General features: G+C 40.9%; 1 protein-coding gene across 1 annotated transcript in view; it reads right to left on the reverse strand.

Annotated features, from left to right (window-relative positions):
* The window catches only part of tlcd1 (TLC domain containing 1), a 43,319-nt gene extending 22,316 nt beyond the window's left edge, over positions 1 to 21,003 (reverse strand). Inside the window, exons 1-2 of the mRNA XM_060848249.1 lie at positions 20,686 to 21,003; positions 7,807 to 7,889 (exon numbers count right to left, since the gene is read on the reverse strand). Coding sequence (XP_060704232.1) covers positions 7,807 to 7,889; positions 20,686 to 20,885 — 283 coding nt within the window. The 5' untranslated portion in view covers positions 20,886 to 21,003. The remainder of the gene's footprint in view (positions 1 to 7,806; positions 7,890 to 20,685) is intronic.
* Positions 21,004 to 22,754: the final 1,751 nt, after the last annotated feature.

A 22,754-nucleotide genomic window follows, 5' to 3' on the forward strand; every position in this document is an offset into this window, starting at 1 on the left:
TCTGGCCCTAATCTCCTGGTTGTCTTGAAATCTCTAATATCACTGTCCTGCTCATCTCCTTACAATCCCCTTTCACCTGTAACTTTGCTTTAAGGGATGCTTCGAACTAGGTCAGGATTGTTTTCCAAAAAAAACAGTAGTTTAATATGAATGACTTATGCACTGCTAATAATACTCAGGGTGGAGTTAGATGTGGGTGCCTCTTGCTACCAGTAATAGCTGTACTCAAAGTCATGCATCAAACTCGATGGCTTACATCTGCTCCTACGCCTCCTGAAAATTGGATATCTTCTTCATCTGACAAATAAAGAGGGAGACCACATATTCTGAGTTGGACTGGCCAACAGCAAGGCCGAGTGAGCAGTTATTACTTTCTGAACACTTCAGATCACCAAAAGATCAATAACATCAAAAAACAAACAATTTCGAAGAAAATAACTCTGGCTGAATATTTTCCAAATACACTGACTATAACCCTCGAAGATCCAATAAACCATAAAATCACTATCTGATGCAGTTGTTCTTGCACAAAAAGCTTATGAAAAGTATATTTACTACATTTCTATATATTTGCTGCATTCATTTTTCTATTCATTTACGGGCGTATGGACGTCAGTGGCTGGTGTAGCATTTACTGCCTTTTTGTAAATGCCTTGAGAAAGGGATGATGAGCTGCCTTCTTGAATCACTTCAGTCCTTAGTGGGTACATACATTAGAGATGGTAAGGTGAACATTGGAAAGGTGTTCCTCCTTCTGGGACAGCCTTGAACAAGAGGTCATACATATCGAGTGAGATGAAATGGTTTAAAACTGAGACGAGGAGAAACTACTTCTCTGAGGGTTTTGAATCTGTGAAATTCACTGCCCCAGAGAGCAATCAACAGATTCAAAAAAGAAACAGATATGTTTCTGATAAAAAGCAAGATAAAGGGCAATGGGGAGCAGGCAGAAAAGTGGAGTTGAGCCCAGGATAAAATCAGCCGTGATCATTTGAAATCACAAAGCGTGCTCGAAGGGCTGAATTGCCTACTCCTGCTCCTAATTCCTGTGTTCCTATACATTCACAGTACTGTTAGGGAGGGAATTCTAGAATTTTGACCCAGTGACAATGAATGAATGCCGATATATTTCCAAATCAGGATGATGAGTAGCTTGGAGGGGAGCTTGCAGGTGATGTGTTCCCATGTATCTAATGCCCTTGTTCTAAGTAGTGCAGAATGCACTTTTGGAAGATGCTGCCAAAGAAGTCCTGGTGAGTTGTCCTATAAAAATAGTTTGAAGGAACTTTTATATACTATCAAAGTAAAATCAGCTAATGTTGTTCCATGCCTTTGAGATGATTCATTACAATGGCCACATAGTTACCACATTTCAATGAGTCTCTTTACCACAAAACCAGTGACACATTTGTTAAAAACTCTAACCTCTCAGCTCCCAACTCCATACAGACTGCTCTACCACCTTCCCAAGACCCACAAACTGTATGGTCCTGTCAGACACACAATTTCAGCCTATTCATCCTCAATGGAACCGATTTCTTTTATAGATTCTCACCCGTCTAGTCTCTTTCCTTGTACTGTACGTCCACAACTCTTTCACCACTATCCACCACTTTAGCAGTTTATGGTTTCCTAGACTTAACTATTTCCTTTTCACCAGGGATGGTGCATTCTTTATACCTAAGAGATTTCAATTTCATTTAAAGGGGTCACCCACTTAAGATTAAAATGAGGAGAATTATTTTCTCTCAGGCAGTCCGGAGTCATTGGAACTCTCAGTTAGAAAACTGTGGAGACAATATCAGTGGAACTTCTGAAATAGAGATCAATATATTATTGACTAACAAGGAAGTCAAAGGTTACTGGGGGTAGATGGGAATGTGGAGTTGAGGCCATAATCAAATCAGCCACGATCTTATTGACATCAGGCTTGAAGGCCAAATGGACTGCTCCAGCTCCCAATTTGTACCTTTCTTGAATGGAATAAGAACCACTCTCCAGCTACTATCATCTTATTCCACTGGATGAACTTATTCTCACATGGAACATTTTCTCCTCTAACTTCACTCACTTCCTTCAACTAAAAGATGTTTCTTTGTAAATCTGCACATGTCCAGGCTGTAGCTGCCTCTCTATAGGAGAGGTGGAACGTTCTTTATTCACATTTTGCTGGAGTCCCTGACTTCTCCTGATGCCTGGATGAGTGCATTGGTACTATTACTGCCCTTTCTCCAAACTGGAAAGTTTAATCCCATTTACTTCCAGTTTTCACTCTTTACTTGCCTTCTCATGGTCTCTCTCAAATTCTCTCTTTTCCTTCCATGACTTTCCTCTTCCCATTTCTGGGGATAGACTATCCACCAAAATCCACTGAAAACCAACTGAAAACCCACTGCCTGCCAGAGCTATTTCTACTACACCAACATCACACAATACTGCCCCACACCCAGTCCTGTTAGAATTCTAGCCTCTCAGTTTCTCTGCTGCGTCTGTTCTGACATGACACCCTTACAAATCTGATCGGTCTTCCTCAACCAAGGTGATAGGGTCTTCAACTGTTTACATCCTGTTTTCCATACTTCTGTTCTCACCCTTTCCCTCATGAAAGCTCTTGTCCTTGCTGTCCATTCCATCAGCATCCGCCAAACAGATCATCTTCGGACTTTCCCTCCTTAGTGGAGGTTCAGTCCTAAACATGCCCTGTTCCTCACTTGGTACTGTCACATGAAAGTACAGGTGCTGCTACATTTAACTTAACTCTTCCCTTCTTGCCATTCAAAGGTCCTGAACACTCCTTCCTAGTGAAGCAGCGACTTGTTTGTACTTCTTTCATTCTCATCTATTCTATTTACTCAATAGTGCAGTCTCCTACTCATTGGAGAAATGGGGCAATTGCATTTTACAGTATCTCTATCCAGTTTGCCCTCAAAGCATGTCCTCAAATTGCTTTTAGTTCTGTGTTGTACTCCTACACTGACCCCTCTACCCTCACTCTCCAATACTGTTCCCATGGAGCTCAAGGTAAGCTTGAGAAACAACATGTCATCTTGTGAATAGGCATTTCACGGCCTTCAGGAGGTTGTTGAGTTTTTAAAAAACTGTTAAAAATATTAAGATACAAATTCCAGATTACCACTATAAATGAATGAAGCGCCTTGTAAGTGAGATAACTGAAAAGTGACCTAATTATGTTGCCCAAAAGAGATATATTATTTTTAAGTAAATTATTAAAGATGGATTCATAGGGTCATAGAGTCAGCACAGAAATGGACACTTTGGTCCAAACCAGTCCATTCCAGACATAATCCCAAACTAAACTAGTCCCATCTGCCAGCTCCTGGTCCCTATCCCTCCAAACCTTTCCTGTTCATGTACTTATCCAATTGTATGTACAGCCACCACCTCCTCACGAAGTTCATTCCATACGCAAACCATCTTCTGTGTAAAAAAAATCGCCTATGTCCTTTTTAAATCTCTTTCCATTCACCTTAAAAAATATGCCCCCTAGTCTTGAAGTCTCCCATCCTAGGGAAAAGAGACCGACCTTAACCCTATCTACACCCCTCATGATTTTATAAACTCCGCAACCTCCTACACTCCAGTGAAAAAGTTCCAGCCTTTCATTATAAGCATATTGTTAATAACTATTATTGTATTATAAACTTTCCTCTGGAACAGTAAACAATGGGAACAAATAAATGTTAAATTGTTCAGTGTAAATATAAAGGAATAACATCTGTGAAGGAATAACTATTTGTGTCATTATGACATGTCGTTACATTCTATGCTCAAGCAGTTTTATAAAGTATGTACTTTCACCTGAAAACAGGCTGTTTGTGAAGCTGCAATTGCTTCGTTAATCACCTTTCCTCTCTCTTACTATTTTCATAACATGTCTTTGCATTAATTGCTTTTACCCAGAGAAATTGATCTTTTTATGTTTACTCAATCTTTCCTTCTTTTGTTTTAGTTCACTTTTGCTTTTCCCCCTTGGTGACCTATTTCCAGAGAAAAAGTTTGTTAATGAAGTGTTTTTACGTTTTTCTCTCTTGCAAGAAACAGAATTGCCTTACGAGTTAAAAAGAGCTGTGGGCGTTTTAACTCAGAACACCAGCATGGAGCGGAAGCGTCAGGAAACCGCATTGTGCCAGAATGGAACTTATTGTGGACAGAAACACAGTTAACATTTCAGCTCAAATGGCCCTTCGGCTGAACTCTTTTCTCAACTGTGATGAGAGATCATCAATCTTAAGCATGACCTGTTTCTCTCTGAAGATGCTGCCTGACCTCTTGTATACTTTCAGCAATTTCTGTTCGCACTTCAGATTTTCATTGTCTGTAATAACTTGTTTATGTGTTGTTTTACGTGCAGTGGGAGGTGGTCCTTTATAAAGGAAGAGCAAGGAGAACAGATGCTGTGATGGAGATTGACTGGAAGGAATGGAAACAAACATGCTCCTGAGAAAGAACAGGAAGCAATTGATGCAGTAAAGGAGTATTCCCCTGACCTAGCCAGGAATGTAGGAACAAAAATCAATGCTGACAGAGAGCAGCTAACCTTAGGAGAATTAGGATGAAATCTCCCGCAACTGCTTGGTCAATATGATAGAATAACATGTTTAGTGATAGATTGGGTGGTCCTATCACTCCCGTCTGTAACACAATCTTAGTGGGAACCATTTTAGCCTGCTCTTGTACTCTACAAACTTCCAAGAACAGATAGAAACAAAAGCGATAATTCTAATTCACTTTTATTTTAGAGAGCCACAAAGTCCACTGAGGGCTGAAGGATAATTTGGTTCGATATGGACTTGTTGCATGTGTCAGACATTTGGCCCCTCGAGCCTTCTCTGCCATTTAATAAGATCATGACTCTTTGACATAAGCCCAAGGCTGCACTGAAACTGCTGCCTGATGATGTATGGTTATGGGGTCTGTAAAGTAGGAATTCAATAGACAGTTCTGATAAAATTAAAAGCTATCACAAAAGAATATCTTGCTTCTCTTCAGATGTACTTCACGCTTAACTGTACCTGCCACTGAATTAGCATTTGACTCAAAAATGTTGATCTTGAATTTCTAATAGTGTAGTAAATCTGTCACAGAATGATGGACTGTGACAGCCCATCAGCAGTAATCTCAAAGGGAAAGCCTCTATCCACAGCATTACCTTTCCACCAACAAACAAGGTTTTATGCAATCATCTTACTATTACTTCTCAAAACAATTTTCAAAAGCAACAGTTTAAACCTAAAATTATTTTGTGATAGCAGGATAAATTTGTATTTGTATAATGACACATAAGTCATACATAATTAGGATGCTAAGGTCCCTCAGGGTGAAAAAAAATGGTTTAAATTTATTCTACTAATCAGAATATCAAAACCACGAAAAAAGCAGGATCTAAAAGAAGCTGCAGGTCATCTGGCTAATCCAAAAAAAATCAAGCTCCATGCAATGACTTCTGTTGCTATTTACAATATTTAATTCTCACTTAAAATGTTTCAATATTATCTGCTTTCAAATATTTATCATTTTCATGGTGAAAAGGTACATCTTTACATCAGCAGCTCCCAGATCATCAGTTTGGTTTACACTCTGAATGGTTTTGTGGGCATGAAAATAGGTTTCATGTTTTAAACCAGAAATGTCCTCCTTTTCTTTGTATTGGTTCTCTGGGTATGAGCAACATTAGCAAGGCTGAAATTTTTTGTTATGAACGAATGTTCTACATGCATTTCAAGATTCTTCAAGAGACATTGGAAAATCATCAGATGAACCAGAAAAGCGCTGGTTTAAAGTAAATCACTAAGACCAGAAATTTTCATGCATGATAAGGATTTTATAAAGGCCTTTAGATCAAAGTTCAAACTTGGAATAAGACAATTTATTAGATCCCATAATATCAGCAAAGAGGCATGATCTCAAGGTGTCAATGAAGCTTGGGGGCAAAGCAAGAATGTTGTACCTCCAATGTTCAAGTAAAAAATGAGGTCTGCAGATGCTGGAGATCACAGCTGAAAATGTGTTGCTGGTTAAAGCACAGCAGGTTAGGCAGCATCCAAGGAATAGGAAATTCGACGTTTGGGCATAATGATGAAGGGCTTATTCCTTGGATGCTGCCTAACCTGCTGTGCTTTAACCAGCAACACATTTTCAGCTGTGATCTCCAGCATCTGCAGACCTCATTTTTTACCCTCCAATGTTCAAACCTATGACACCAACTCTTCACTACAGCAATATTAAAAAGACTTGAAATAAAAGTTAAAATCTAATTCCCATGTAAGCTCATGCAATAGTTGTCACTGGCTTCAAGCAGTTCCCTGGCCATTATGTATTCTCCACTTGGTGATGTCTGGATATCAGGCTGCCCACAGACCACTGTGCAGGATCCTCATCACCAAGGCTCATTCGTCTCTCTCAATCCCAGACATTACTAATTGGTTGTGGCCAGGATTGCACAGTTACTTCCAATGTCTGTCCTTGATTACATATACATTTTAAAATTAGAACCATAGAATCCCTATAGTGTGGAAGCAGACCATTCGGCCTTGGGTGACATGGGTCTGGGTGGGATGCTCTTCAGAGCATCGGTGGGGCTGAATGGCCTGCTTCCTCATTATAGGGATTCTATGATCTAGTCCACGCCAACTCTCTGAAGATCATCCCAACCAGACCCAACCCAACTACCCCCCCTACCCACCCCCATGCCGTATGCTATCCCTGTAATCCTGCATTTCCCATGGATAACCCACCCAGCTTGCAAATCCCTAAATACTAAGGGCAACTTAGCACGGCCAATCCACCTAACCCGCACATCTTTGGATCATGAGAGTAAAACTGAGCACCCAGAGTAAACACAGACAGGGGGAGTATATGCTACTCCACACAGACAGACACCTGAGGGTGCAATCGAACCTGGGTCCCTGGCACTGTGAGGTAGCAGTGCTAACAACCGAGTCACTGTGCTGTTCCATGTAGTTTCAATATGGTTTCTCCACAGATGTAAACAGCAATTTATTTCCAACCACTTCAGTTTAAGTCAAACTACATTGGTTCAGTTCTGCAAAATACATCCAGCTGATTTTTTTAAAATAGCCTTTCTTGCGCTATTAATTCAGTTAGGAATCTGGAAATTAGCCTCCCTGTACTTTTTTTTTCCTGGCATTTACCCTAAGGATAAGAATGACTTTGTCCTGGCAGCAGAGTTACTGACTCAGGATAAAATTTTGTTGAGGAGTCTAGAGCTGGGATAAGGTGGAATGTATAAAGGAGTGGAAACACCCAGTCAGCCTCCCTAAAAACAAGTAGCTGTGAGATTCCAATTAAGATACTGCTAAAACTGGAAGATGTTTTTGAGAGCCTGCTTGAAAATAAATTGAATAACATAGCTGCAGCACAGAGGGAGCAGTTTTTTGTTATTCGGCCGTGATTAGTTTCGGTATTTTCTGAATAATACCAAACTTATAAACTTACTGCTTTCATAAAGAAATCTGTTTCCTTAACAGTCCATCTGCAAGGCAACAGGTAAAATACTAACTTTGAGCAATATGTCAGCATAGGACTGGAAGTTTAATTAACTTTTTGACTCCACCATACAGGAAAGTTTCAACAATAATGAATTCCTAATTTAGTTGTGAAGTTATTTCACAATCACCATAGCATTAAAAAAAAGTCATAAGTTTGCTAGTTAGATCTGTTGGTGATGTACATTGCAGTCTCAAGCTTTGAACAAGCAACAAACTTTGGATGAAATCTACTATTTTTCATACTGTGTACAACATTCTATATGATTGACATTCTTACCCGTGGAGAAACAGATCAGCAAGTATGAAAAGGAACTGTGGAACGTTAATAATTCAGTTAACATTTCAGGAGACTTGTATACGCTGCAAAAGAGGGGGAAAAAAAAAGACATGTTACACTGTTGAATTTTGTTTTACAGAAACCACGTTTGCTATTGCAGGGCTGCAAAATTGATAAAGCAGCTTGACTGCACTTGCTTAGTGACTATACCTTCTGTCGTAACAACCAGTGATATTTATGACAAGACAATTTTCTTTTGTAAACTCATGCTTCATAAATAATTACTTTCAAGCACTTTTCCATTTCTTTCATGTAACGTGCTTTTGCAACGTGGACTATGCTGAATAAGCAGTATTTATGGAGGGACTGGAATCACATGCAAGCCCAAACAGGCAGAAATGGCAGGTTTCCTGATCGATGTTAGTGAATGAGTTGGATTTTTAATGATAATCTGACAGTATTCACAGCTATTATCTTATACAAAATAACAACATTTATGAAATGAACTGGCTGTTGTGGAGATCTGAACTCAATGTTGGCAGTAGCTAGTTCATTACTATACTATTTTTTTGTAGCAAATCATCAGTCCTTTCTCAGCACACAGTAGCCAAAGCTTATCGGTTTCTGTTTCTCTGCATCATTTTTCTCGATGTTGAATATACAGTCTGGAGACTCCATGTAAAACTCATTCACACACTGCAGTGTTATTTAACACATACTTTATGTAAACTGCATGCTCCTCTTCCTAATTTTATTTCAGCAATCATGTTCCTGTAAATCCAAATTAGGTCAAGTTCTAATTCTCTATGTACATCCAGATAATTACAAGATTTTTCACTGTACTTGTGCACTCTCACACCCTGGCATACCGACACACAAACTAGAAACAGAAGTAGGCCAGTTGGCCATTCAAGCTGCTCGATCTTTCACTAAGCTCACTGTTGATACGTTTGCATTCCAAGTTCCATATTCCCATTTGACCTCAATAACGTCTGGTTCCCTTGCCCAACAAGAATCTATCTACAGCCATCTTAAAAGTATTCAGTGTTCCCATCCCCCACTGGCATGTAATGCAGAGTTCCAAAGGAACACAACTCAAGAGGAAAATAACAACCCTCATTTTGGACCCTCCCACAAGTATAACCAGCCTTTCCAGTTCTACTTTGTCAAGATCATTCAGGATGTTATAGACGTTAATCTAATCACACCTTGCCCATCTACACTTTAGCAAAATAAAACCCAATTTTTCTTCACTCTAGACTTTCTCTCTTCATTTACTGTATTGTAAAATGAATGTATTGCAGATCTTTGTGAAAAAATATCATTGGACGAGAAAGCAATGAAGTATTGTGAATCCAATCCTGGCACATGGAAGAAGTGGGGATGATTCAAAAACTTGCCCTTTTTTTGAAAAAAGGCAGTTACAAATTCATCAGTGTCAGATTTCTGTTGGGCACGTGAATCAGAAGTTATTGGGGTTAAATAGAAATATGGAACTTGGAATGCAAACCTATCATTTTGGTACAATAAAGTCACTGAAAAGCAAACAACGCTCTGGATTTGTTTCCAGAAAGATAAAGGTGAAAAGCAGAGATGATCTGTTGAACATGCATTAAACATTGGTTAGCCCACAGCTGGAGTACTGTGATTAATTCTACTCTCCATATTATACAAAAAGAAGAAAGTGCAAAAATTATTTATTTAAACAATACCAGGACTGAGTGTTGACACCTACCAGGAAAGGGTGAACAGGATGGAAGCCTTTTCATGAGAGAAGAGGAGAATAAAAGATAAATCTGGTAGACTATTTCAAGATTATTGAGGAGCTTTATAGGGGAGAGGTAAAAAGGTTGGGGGCAGGACCAGGGGCAATGGCAATAAGGTGGTCTCTAATAAAATGAGCAGGAAATTTAAGAGGAATGTGTTTTATGCAGAGAGGTTTTAGAATGTAGAACTCGCTATCAGAGGAATTAGTTGACATGGCCATCATAGCTCTGTTTTAAGGAGAAGCTAGATAAGAAGAAAGAAAGGTGTAGACGGATCCCTTGATGAGATTAGATTAAGGATGTTGAGAGAAGGCTAGTGAGGATCACAAGAACAAGAATAAACCTTTAGGATTTCAAGGACTGCTGCTATGCTGCATCTCAATAAATTTGAACTTCATGTCAGGGTGAAATCTACAGATGGATAAGTAATTGGCTGAAAAGGGCAAATTGAAGATACTTGTTAGTGGAGGAAAGTGATGAGTGGCATGTCCTAGGAATTGATGTTGCTGCTTCTTGTTCAAAGGTTTAGTTCAAATTGCTTGGATTTTGAGATGACACCAAATTTGAGACAGCAAAGTTGAACCTGAGGAAGCAAACAAGGAATGACAAAGTGAATTAGTCTATATACATAACTGGAGCAGGTAAAATTTAATATAGACAAACTTAAAGTAATGTATCTTGGTAGAAAAGCAAGTGACACATGGTCCCAAAGAAGCTAAGTCAGAGATACAGGGAGATCAATCTTCTTAGAACTCAACCTGTCCAGTCTGGAACAGCATCAACAATCTAAATATTGTGCCATACAAGTCAAAATCCAGACTAAAAACAAATTGTTGGAGATACTCAGCATATTTGGCAGTATCTGTAGAGAGAAACAGTTCACATTTGAGTCCAAATAAATTCCTCTTTAGAACTGAAGCGACAGGTAGAAAATTGATAGGGTGGTTTACTGTTGGAAAAGGTGGAATTGATCAAGTGGAACACAAGAAATGGTCAGGGGAAAGTTAAAGGCCGAAAGAGGTTAGAGATCACAGGTGCCACAGTACAAAAGGCAAAGGGAGTGGTAATGGTTGCAGAGAAGAGAGATAGGTCAGAATATAGGTCATTTCGCTAAAAGCAAAATCACAAATCCAGAGATTTGGCAGTGGGTTGACTCCACAAGGTTAAAAACTGCCTCAACAGAAAAGGAGCTGTTGTGTTGGCCTTCATTGGAGCACTAAAGCAAGCTTAGGACAAACATGCGATCATGGGTGAAAATGGCAAGTGACAAGAAAGTCAGGGTCATACTTGTGGACTGAGTGGAGGTGTTCCACAAATTGGTATTTGGTCTCCTTACTGTAGTGAAGACCGTATAGTTAGCAGTAAAAAAAGTAGACTGGACTGAAAGGCACACACGCAAACTGCTGCAAAGAGTGTTTGGACCTTGGAAAGTGAGGAGAGGGAAGGTGAAAGGGCAAGTATTATACCTCCTGCAATTGCATGGGAAAGTGTTAGGGGAGAATGTTGAGATGCTAGGGGACAATCGAAGAGTGGACCAATATGTCACAGAAGGAATCATCCTTTCAAAATGTTGACAGGGAGGGGAAGTGATGATGTTTTTGATGGTGGCATCCTGCCATAGGTGACAGAAATGGTAGAGGATCCTTTCAATATGGATAAAGTGAGGTGGGAAAAGCCAATAAGGGAATCCTAACGGAAGCAGAGATGGGAATCTGGGAGAATGAAATGCAGTCCTTACAGGAAACAGCATGTGAGGACAAGTAGTTAAAGTAATGTTGCGTGGGTTTGCGATGAATTTCAACAACTCAATTTCAATAGGCTATCCCTGGAAATGGGAAGAGAACATAAAAAAAGAAAAGAGACAGTCAGAGATGAACCAAGTGAAGATGAGGGAGGAGTAGAAATTGGTTGCAAATTGATGACGCTTTCTGGTTCCAGATGAGAGCAGGAAATGGCACCGACACAATCATTAATATACTGGAAAAAGTATTGTAAGAGGGGATGTGAGGAGAACTGGAACAAATATTGCATAAAACTCACAATAGGGCAGGCATAACCCGTGGCCACACCTTTTATTTGGAGGAGGTGAGACAAGTTAAAGAGAAATCGGGAAACAAGCTCAGCCAGTTGAAAGAGGCAGATGGTGGATGGAATCTGTTCAGATCTCCATTTAAGGAAGAAGCAGAGCGCGTATTACGAAACTCCACATTTTATTAGTCTTGTGAGATCTAGCACTTTGATTTGCTTGTTATTAGATCCGTTGCGGCCATAGTAATGTGCCAGAATCTTCACTATGTTTATATAAAGAAGGGACGTGCATTTATCAAATTCTCAGGACGTCCATAGCATTTACTTTCACTAAAGCACTTGAGAAATCCAATCACTCCCATAATCTCAGAAAACACAACAGCCAGTGACAAACAGCAGAATACCACAACCAACAATGAAATATAGGACAAGGTTATCCAGTTCAGTGATGCTGAGGCACACTATGGGTGTGCACACTAAGAGATTGTCATGCTTTTTTTCCCTACAATACTGCTACAGAAGCTTTCCCATCCACCAGTCCTTCAAGATTCCAGATTTTACAGCTCATTTGAGTGCAACACTTCCTCAGTACAAGGTGAATATACCAGCCCAGATTGGGTGTTGAACCATGACTTTCTCACACAGGCAAGGCCACCATCGACCAAATATTGACACACAAAATCACAAGGTATGACCTGACTATTTAATTGAATTATATTTTAACGTAAATAAGGTTGATATCTAAAATCGGAGATTAAGTTGAAAGAGTGCAAAGTCTCCTGTTGGTGTGTGCAAGAGTGTACTTAAAGATTAAGTACTTCAAGCCACTTCTTAGTGGATCTGGATGTTAAAGCAAAAAATTACAAAATAATTAAAAGTTAGCAAGAGACCCTAACTGGAATGAGGTATTTCTTTGTGGTTTCTAGGCATTTTACTCTGTGCTAGATGCATGCTTTGCAAAACCTAAAGGTATTGCTATGGAGTGCGGGTTAGACCAGTGAGCAGGGCCTATGAAACTCCTTGGAAGCTCAAATCATTTTCAAGGTCAGATTTTTTTAACAATTAAAACTGGCATGTTCCTAGCAATATAGGAAGACTGATAGGCAGCTGGTTCATCAGTAACAGGGGAGTCCATCAACTCACATCTAGAACCAAATCAACACAGCATTCTGACAGTGACTGCATTCAATACAATTTGGGTGGGTAGAGTTTATGGAAGATCTAGCAGCAGTAAAAATGTTTTTTTTTATATGGGGGGGAATAAGAAACAAATTAAAGAGCCTCTACCAATCTTCAAAAATCAGCCGCCCACTTGCAACAAAGCTTTTTAATGAGTCACCTCCAGTTATTCCTTGGGATTCTGGTTTGCTGCATTCCATAGCCAGGGTCTGGCAAATTTAACATCTGCTACACAGGTTAGCTTTAAAATTGCATTCAGGCCTTACAGATTACATCAGATTCCATTTCTTATACAATAACAAGGATCATGCCCTGGTGCTCACAAGAGCCTTCTAGCTCCTGGATGATTACATCAGGCCTAAAATAGGTAGTTGTTGTGCATCTAAACTTGGCCTAGTCTGTGAATTTGGACACACAACAGTCTACTCTTACATCCAAATCACTTATGAGGGCCAGCACACAATCCCGGACAACTTCACTTTTCACATTCGCCAATGTGGTTAGCACTGCTAACCCGGGTTAGCAGTGACCCGGGTTCAATTCCCGACTCAGGCGACTGACTGTGTGGAGTTTGCACGTTCTCCCTGTGTCTGCGTGGGTTTCCTCCGGGTGCTCCGGTTTCCTCCCACAGTCCAAAGATGTGCGGGTCAGGTGAATTGGCCATGCTAAATTGCCCATAGTATTAGGTAAGGGGTAAATGTAGGGGTATGGGTGGGTTGCGCTTCGGCGGGTCGGTGTGGACTTGTTGGGTCGAAGGGTCTGTTTCCACACTGTAAGAAATCTAATCTAATCTAGAAACTGATTTCTATTTTCTGTCTCCTACATCTCAACCAATAACCACATCCATGGCACAAGATCACCTCCAATCCTGTGCACACTCACTTTTGCTAATAACCTAATTCAAAATGATATGAAATGCCATCTAAAATCCACTTCCATGGACACCTCTCTATCGACCATGTTGGTCACCTCAAAAGTCTCAACTAAATTCATCAACTCTAAATGTTTACCTTTCAATCAGTTTGTACTTGTTCATCACTCTGTAATAAACATAAGGAATGACAGAATTACTTAGCAATTCTGGCAGCAACTGTGAGCAAGGACACAGAGTTAATGTTTCAGGCCAGTTACTTTTTATTAGAACAGAGAAAGGAAACAAGCAAAAGTCCTATCTACTCTGATGGAAGGTTATTAACCTAAAACTTTGATGCTACCTGCCCTGCTGGACATTTCCAAAAATTTCAGTCTTTGGTTTAGATTTCTGGCATATTCAGTTTTTGTATTTACTCTTTGCGTTCTCACTTTCAAATGCCATAGATGCATTCCAGCGAAACCTTGCTTAATATATAAATAATGGGGTCTGTGGGAAACTGGAGTTGGGGCAGACCACCAAAAATATCACTCACGATGGCTCTAAACTTACCTAAAATACAAAGTATTGCACAGACCAAATGAAATTATAAACCATAGTTATCAATGAAACAAAAGTAAATTTAACACAGTACATTTAAAAGTTATTGTTATTACAGGAACAGAGGGTCATCATGGTGCATAAGGTAGACTCCCTCATTCCTGTTAAGCGAGCTATATCATGTATTCTCTCCTTATGCTCAAAACGCTTTATAATATTTAGCTTTTCCTCCAGCATTATAGCCTATCTTTTGCGTTCACCACCTGCAGTTTTATAACCAGGACACTTCTTGCTAACATTCTTGTCATTATGCCCTTCTATTTTTTCAAAAAAATGGGATAGTCTAGGAAAAAAGTGTACCTTTCACAGGAAGCTGCTTAATGTATCTCTCTCAGAAAGCTGCTCTCTCTACTGTACCCCTCACAGAAAGCTGCTCTGTCGGCAGCTGACATCAGCGCATATGCAGAACGAAGCGCACAAAATGATCCCCGCTGGAATCGCACTATTGCAAACAAAGGTAAGGGTTCTTAAAAATACCATTTCTTAGTTCCTCAGCGACGTTATAAACAAATTGCACTGCTGGAACGTGCATTATCCGAGAACAACTGTATGAGGTTTCCAACTCCTCTCTTCATGAGCAATGGAATGAAATTCCTAATTTGCAATTTACCAATCCAAAGGAATGTCCTCTAAATCTAAAGAGCTTTAGAAAATTCCAATTAACAAATAAGAATTTTCCTCACATTTTCCAAGTAAATGTTTTCAATAATCAATTGCATGATTTCCCTTTAGGCAACTGATATTTTGACCTATTTATTTTAAAACAGACAGTGATCAATCAGCAACTCTCCCACTTTAAACACATCCCCAGAATTAGGTAGTCACACGGTTGTGGGGATCCTCTGAAAATATTTACACATTCCTACTAAGGTCTCCTTGTAAATACAGGCACCTACATGAGAACCCTTTGCCTGTATTGATACACAGCCTAAGGAATCTCCTAAAAATACCGACAAATGTACTTGCAATTTCAGAAACCCAAAAGAATAGAATGCAAACAACTGTTGAATTTTCATTTTGTTGCAGCAAACAGCATAAGAAATCATATGTTATCAATGGAAAAAAAACAAAATCTGATGGCATCTGAAAAGAAGTCTGCTTACAACACCACTGACTGTGGTCAGAGCCCCTTGTGGATCCCTTAGGATCTGCAGGCTCCAGTTTGAACACCAACATTGGAGGGCATGGGGGTGAACCGATGTTGCAGTGTACAGAATTGAAACTGCACTGCAAACAACTGGACCTTAGGATACAGACTTGAAACCACATCAGAACCTAGATGGATTAAAATTATTTAAAAACGGCAACATTTTAATATCACCAAGGTAACCCTAATTGCAATGCCTTTCAGCAATTTTTACATTAGACATGGGAATTGCATGTCTTCTCAAGTTAGTTTGTAGAATCCTTTCCATTATGAAATTAACAGAAAATTTTAATATTTTATGTTTCACAATGATGAATGATATATGAATACACTCAATTAAAAGGGATTGGTGGTTAGACTCCTCTGGACATTGAATGTACAAATTAGGAGCAGTAGAACTCCACTGATGGGTGGGTCCCAAACCAGAAGTCACAGCTTAAAAATAAGGAGAAGGCCATTTAGGACAGTGAAACCTCTTCACCCAGAGAGTGGTGGCTGTGTGGAATGCTCTGTTCCAGAAGGCAGTGGAGGCCCAGTCTCTGGATTCGTTTAACAAAGAGTTGGATAGAGCTCTCAAGGATAGTGGAATCACGGGTTATGGAGTTAAGGCAGGAACAGGATACTGATTGAGGATGATCAGCCATGATCATATTAAATGGTGGTGCAGGCTCGAAGGGCAGAATGGCCTATTCTTGCATCTATTGTCTATTATCACGCAGCCGCTTCAGCTTGTTCCTCCATTCTCTCAGGTCATGGTTGATCTGATACTCCTCTTTCCTGCTTATATCTGATAACATTTCACCCCCTTGCTTATTTGTTCTACAAGTGTTCAATTTGTTTGCTTCCAATGCCTTCTGAGGAAGGGCTTTCCAAAGACTTCTGACTCTTTGAAAATGAAAATTTCTCCTCATCTCTGTCTTAAATAGAAAAATTCTCATTTTTAAACAAGGATCCCTAGTTCCAGTTTTCCCAGAAATGGTGCTTTCCACATCGAGTCTGTCAAGCTCCTCAGAATCTTATGTTTCACCTCTTACTCTTCAGTGGATACAAGCTCAAGCCTGAACAACATTTCCTCATAATGCAACCCACCCATTCTAGGCATTAGAGTATCGGGAACTTTTCTCTGAACAGCTTCCAAAGCATATACATCCTTCTTTAAATAAGGAGACCTATACTGTACATAACACACAGATATGGTCCGATTGTATAACTGGAGAATAACTGAAGTGTTCTACACCCCATATAATAATAAGCTTCCCTGATTACTTCCTGGACCTGCATACTAACCTTTTTCATGTATTGAGACACCCAAATCCCTCTGCATCTCAGAGCTTTGCAAACTCTCAACATTTATATAACATGCCTATTTTTATTCTTCCTGCTGAAATGCACAATTTCAAATTTGCCCACGTTATACTTTATTTGCCAGATCATTACTGCATGCTTACTATATTTTGTAAACGACTGATGCATGCTTTACAAATTACTTTCCTACCTATCTTTCAATCATCAACAGATTTACCAACTATATTTTTAGTTCCTTCAAAGTCTTTTTATATAAAATGTTGACATCTGAATCCCAAGCACATCTTCTTACCTCTTGCTACCCAAAAAAAGGATCATTTATGCCTTCTCTATGTTTCCTGTTAGCTAGCCAGTCTTCTATACATGCCAATATGTGACCTCTACATCACGAGCTTTTATTTTCCCCAATAACTTTTGATGCAGATTCTTATTAAATGCTTTCTGGAAATTCAAGTACAGTACATCTATTGATTCCCCTTTAGCCACATGTTACATCCTCAAAGAAGTTCAACAAATTAGCTAAACATGATTCCAATTTATTGGACTCTTCCCTGAATTACGGAATTTTCAAAAATTAAATATCAACCATCTCACTAGTCACTTCTTTTATGATCGAAGATGATGTCCATTAGGACCCAGGGACATGTTTACCCACAGCTTCAACAATTTGCTCAATACTACTTTCCTGCTGATTGTAATTTTCTGGAGTTGCTCCTTCACTTCCATTTCTTGACTTACAGCTATTTCTATTGCTGCTTGCATCCTCTACAGTGATGGCAGATGCAATTCATGTCATCTTCTTATTTTCCACTACTAATTCTCCAAACTCTCTTTCTGTAGAACCAATACTCACTTTGTTAACTCTTTTACTTAGTAAATATCTATAGAAACCTTTCACTTTCTGTTTCTGTATTTCTAGTTAGTTATCTCATGTACTCTAATTTTTAAAGATGTAAAGATGTCCCCAGTGACTGAGGAATCCATACGAGGGGTCACAATCTAAGGATATGGGTTAGGCCATTAACGCATGAGATGAAGAGAAATGTCTTCACTCAGAGAGTGGTGAGCTTGTGGCATTCCCTTCTACAGAAAGTGGTTGAGGCCAAAACAGTGAATGATTTTGAAGTACTAATAGTTCTCAGGGCTAAAGGAATTAAAGGATATGAGGAGAATGTGGGAATAGGATACTGATCACATTGAATGGTGGAGCAGGCTCAAAAGGCTGCAAGGCCTACTCCTGCCCCTATTTTCACTGTTTTCCCACCTCATTAATCTTTTAGTCAATTCTTTGCTTTGTTTTTAAGTTCTGTTCAATCTTCTGACATGCCAATCAACTTAGCTCTGCTTTTCCTTCGAGTTTGACAACATCTTTAACTTTTTAGTTAACAGCAGGTGGTGAACTCCACCCTAGGAAGTTTTCCATTCTTGTTGGATATATCTATTCTGTACATTCTGAAATATCCACTTAAACGTCTTTGTCACTGCATTTATATGGATGTATCCCTTATTTGCCCATTCATTTTAATTGGCTTTGCTTTTGTGCTCTCAAAATTGCCCTTGTTTAAGTTTAAATTACAACACTTGGACACATTCCTCCCTCCATTCAAACTGAATGTCAAATTAAATCATGTTATGATCACTGGTACCTAGGGAAGTCTTCACTATTAGGGAATTAATTAATCCTATCTCACTGCACAATATCAGGTCCAGTATAATCTATTCTTGGGCTCCAGAATGTGAATTTCTAAAAGGCTATCCTAAATATATTCTGTGAAGCACTTACCTAAGCTACTTTCCCATCTGACTGTTCTGTCTATACATAAGTTAAAATCATCCATGATTATAACTGTACCTTTCTGACAAGTTAACATAGTTTCATTTTTTAATACTCTATCCTGCATTCCACTCCCAAAGTGTCTTCTTGCTATTATAATTCCTCATCTCAACCCAACCTGTTTCTATAGCCTTGTTTCCTAAATTTAGGTCACATTCCCTATTCTGCCAAAAACTATCATTTATTAACAGAGCCACTCCTCCAACTTTTCCTAGCTTCCTGTCCTTCCTAAAATGTCCTTTCACCACTCAGAACGCAAATTGTGTCATCCTGCAGCCATGTCTCTCATGGTTATCAGATCTTAGTTATTTATCTCTATTTGTACTGTCAATTCATCTGTTTTGTTCCAAACACTATCTGCATTCAGATACAGAGCCTTTAACTTTTGCATAATCTCTAGCTTTGTCTGTTGGATTACTCTTAGTTTGTATTCCCTATCCTTTCCTGTAATGGTCTGTTAATCATATTCCCTTCAGTCTTGCCGCATCTCGATTCTTTGATTTAGACCATAAGATATAGGAGCAGAATTTGGCCATTCTGCCCATCAAGTCTGCTCCACCATTCAATCATGGCTTTTATGTATCTCACCCCCATTATCCTGCCTTCACCCAGTAACCCTTGATCCCCTTAATAATGAGCACAAATTTATCCAACTCTGCATCAATACATATTTCCAAATTTGATCCCTTGCCCCCCATTATTTAAAATCCTCTCTACTTTCCCAATTATGTGGCTCACTAGAAGTCAGAGTAAAAAATGAGGTCTGCAGATGCTGGAGATCACAGCTGCAAATGTGTTGCTGGTCAAAGCACAGCAGGTTAGGCAGCATCTCAGGAATAGAGAATTCGACGTTTCGAGCATAAGCCCTTCATCAGCTCTCTCTCTTATTCCTGATGAAGGGCTTATGCTCGAAACGTCGAATTCTCTATTCCTGAGATGCTGCCTAACCTGCTGTGCTTTGACCAGCAACACATTTGCAGCACTAGAAGTCAGACCCCAGCATGATTCAGGTTTAGACTGTCCCAACTTAATGGATCCCATTTTCCTTAGTATTGGTGCCAATGGCCCACAAACTAGATCCCACTTCTCCCACACCAGTCTTTCAGCCACATATTCATTTCTCCAATCTTATGTGCCCAGTGCCAAATTGCTCATGGTTCCAAAGGTGATTACTTTTAAGGTTATCATTTTTACTTTGGCACCTAACTCCTCATGCCCTATAGAACTTCCTTGTCCTGCCTATGTTTTTTTTAGATTACTTATCGTGTGGAAACAGGTCCTTCGGCCCAACAAGTCCACATCGACCCGTCGAAGTGCAACCCACCCATACTCCTACATTTACCCTTTCACCTAACACTACGGGCAATTTAGCATGGCCAATTCACCTGACCCGCACATCTTTGGATTGTGGGAGGAAACCGGAGCACCCGGAGGAAACCCACGCAGACACAGGATGAATGTACAAACTCCACACAGTCAGTCGCCTGAGGCAGGAATCAAACCTGGGTCTCTGGCGCTGAGAGGCAGCAGTGCTAACCACTGTGCCACCCACAACATGGTACCTACATGGACAACGACGACCTAACCCTCGTCCCTTCTATTGCAAATTCCCCCACAGCTCAGAGCAGATGTCCTGAACCCTGACAGACAACATGAGCTGGGCGCTTCCAGCTGAAAAGTGTCAACACCTTCCCGCAGCCCCCAAGTATACTATCCCCTACCACATACCTTTACAGTCCTCTCCAGTTGAGGGGCTTACGGCCTCCCCCACCCCTCTATCCTCCTGGCAACTTTCAACCCTCATACTACAAGGCAGAAACAGAGGAACCTCCAACCTGTTGGACCACTTGTCTCCTGGGGGTCTGTACCAGTCCTGGAGCTGGCCTAAGTCGGCAGTCCCACCCTCCTGAACCCTCTCCAAACCAGACCAGAGGGAGCAAGTGCTCTCATATCAAAGGCATTTTGCAGGATAGCAACAACAGGACAGCAAAATCGAGTGACTCAGATTTTAAACTCGAGTTGCACTGGCACCCAATGAAGTGTGGAAAACACGCGCTGGGATCAGGTCCACCACCACCCACAAGGACTGTACACCTCAACCCAGACAGGGTGGTCGCCTGAAAGGAGGGAGGGGGCGGCGGAAACATACCACAACAAAGCCCACGGTCCTGTGATCGCCGAGTGCACCAGGGAGACGCTGAGGTTGGTCCATCTCCACGACTTGGTCTTGTTGCCCTCGACCTGTTTCGGGAGGAGGCAGCCGCTCCGCGCCCGCAGGACCAGCCGGAGGCTCTGGAAAGCCAGGGCGGACAATAGGATGGTCAGGATCGGGTGTTCCTGTGCGATCATGGCCGGAGCAGCGGCTCACAGCCGCTTCCCATTCAGCGGGGAAAGCGCCGGGGAACGCCTCTGTGTCTCTCCACCCAAGGCGGGAGCTCCGCGCACACCCTACCCTACCCTTCCTTTCCTTCCCTCCTCCTCCTCACTCCCTTGTTGGTGCCAAAGAGACGTCCCACAAAATGTTATTCGCTGCGGCCGCTCCGCCTGCGCTGGCGAGGGACATTTGTAGCCAGCGACACATCAACAACATTAAAAACCCAAAGCCAAATCAGGAGTGGGACTGGAAAGTGCTTTTGGGGTGGAGCCCGTCTTCACACAGACCGGGGGGGGAAAAATCCATTCCAAACTCCTCTGTCTGTTCCAGAGAGTGAAAATGTAGGAAAACTGCAGCCTGTTTAAGGTTTCAGTGTTCAAGGCCCAGGGAAGTGAATACTGCAAATACACACAACTCACAAACAAACACACAAAGTGCTGGAGAAACTCAGGCAGCGACTGTGTGTGGGGGGAGAGAGAGAGAGAAAGCAGAGTTATCGTTTCAGGTCCAATCACCCTTCTACAGAACGGGTAAAGTGAGGAGGTGGGTTTAAAATTATATATTAAAAATAAAAACTGAGACACCAGTTGCTCCTTCGTTGAGAACTAGATGACTGAACTTTGACATTCCTTCCCCCTCCATCCCCACGCACACACAGGGGTGTGTCCCCGCTGTAAATCAAAATACAGAGACTGGAAATCAAAATGCAGGAGAGATCCAAGGGCCCAGGCAACAGCTGCTGTGAAGAGAGGAAGTTTAGGTTGGACCTTCCGCTAGATTATTCTGGTAATGTTACATCGAGGGAATCATTTGGTGTCATTAAACAGCAGAATGAACGCTGTTGTTTCGATTTGTCACAGTCTCCTCACCCCAGAGGGAGATGAGGAAGAAAACGTTTTCCCTCTGAGGGTCGTTAATCTGTGGAATTTCCTCTTCCCCCTCCACAAAGCATTGGAGATAGGTTCCTTCATTATGCACAGGGCTGTGTTGGGTTGATTTTTGATTCGGGCAATCAAACGTTACCTGAGGCGGGGACTGGGTACGCAGGAAAGTGGAGCTGATGTCCCAATCGGATGAGCCATGAGTTTCTGAGATGGGGAGCTGTCTCCAGTTGCCCATTGGTGCTCCTTTTTATGTCTGTCTTCTTATGCACTGTCACTCGATAAGAATGTAAAATCATCGAACAGTGAAATCCCTGCAGTGTGGACCAGGCCATTCAGCTCATCGATTCACTCTAAGAATATCCCACCCAGACTTAATCCTTACCCCATCACCCTGCATTTCCCATGGCTAACCCACCTAACCTATATATCCCTGGTACAACCACCTGATGAAGGAGCAGAGCTCAGAAAGCTAGTGCTTCCAAATAAACTTGTTGGACTATAACCTGGTGTTGTGTGATCAACCCAGTTCAACAGCGGCGTCTCCAAATCAAACAGGAAGCCCACACAGATACAGGGAGAACATGCAAACACCACACAGACAGTCACCCAAGACTGGAATCAAACCCAGGTGAGGCAGCGGTGCTAACCACTGAGCCACCATGTCACCTTAAATTACAGCAAAAGTAGACCATTCAGCCCATCGAATCTGCTTCACCATTGATAATTTTCACCCTGATTGACCTGACTATTTTCACCCCATTTTCCCTGCCTTTTCCCCATGAGCCTTGATTCCCCGTGAGAAACCTCTGTTTTAAATGGGTGACCCCCTATTTTGAGATTTTGTCCTCTGGTTCTACACTTTTCCACAAGGGGAACCAACCTCTCTGCACCTACCCTGTTAAACCCCCTAAGAATCATAACATGTTTCAATAAAGTCACCTTAAACTCCAATGAGTGATG

The sequence above is a fragment of the Hemiscyllium ocellatum genome, chromosome 31, assembly GCF_020745735.1.
Source record: "Hemiscyllium ocellatum isolate sHemOce1 chromosome 31, sHemOce1.pat.X.cur, whole genome shotgun sequence".
NCBI classification, from domain to species: Eukaryota; Metazoa; Chordata; class Chondrichthyes; order Orectolobiformes; family Hemiscylliidae; genus Hemiscyllium; species Hemiscyllium ocellatum.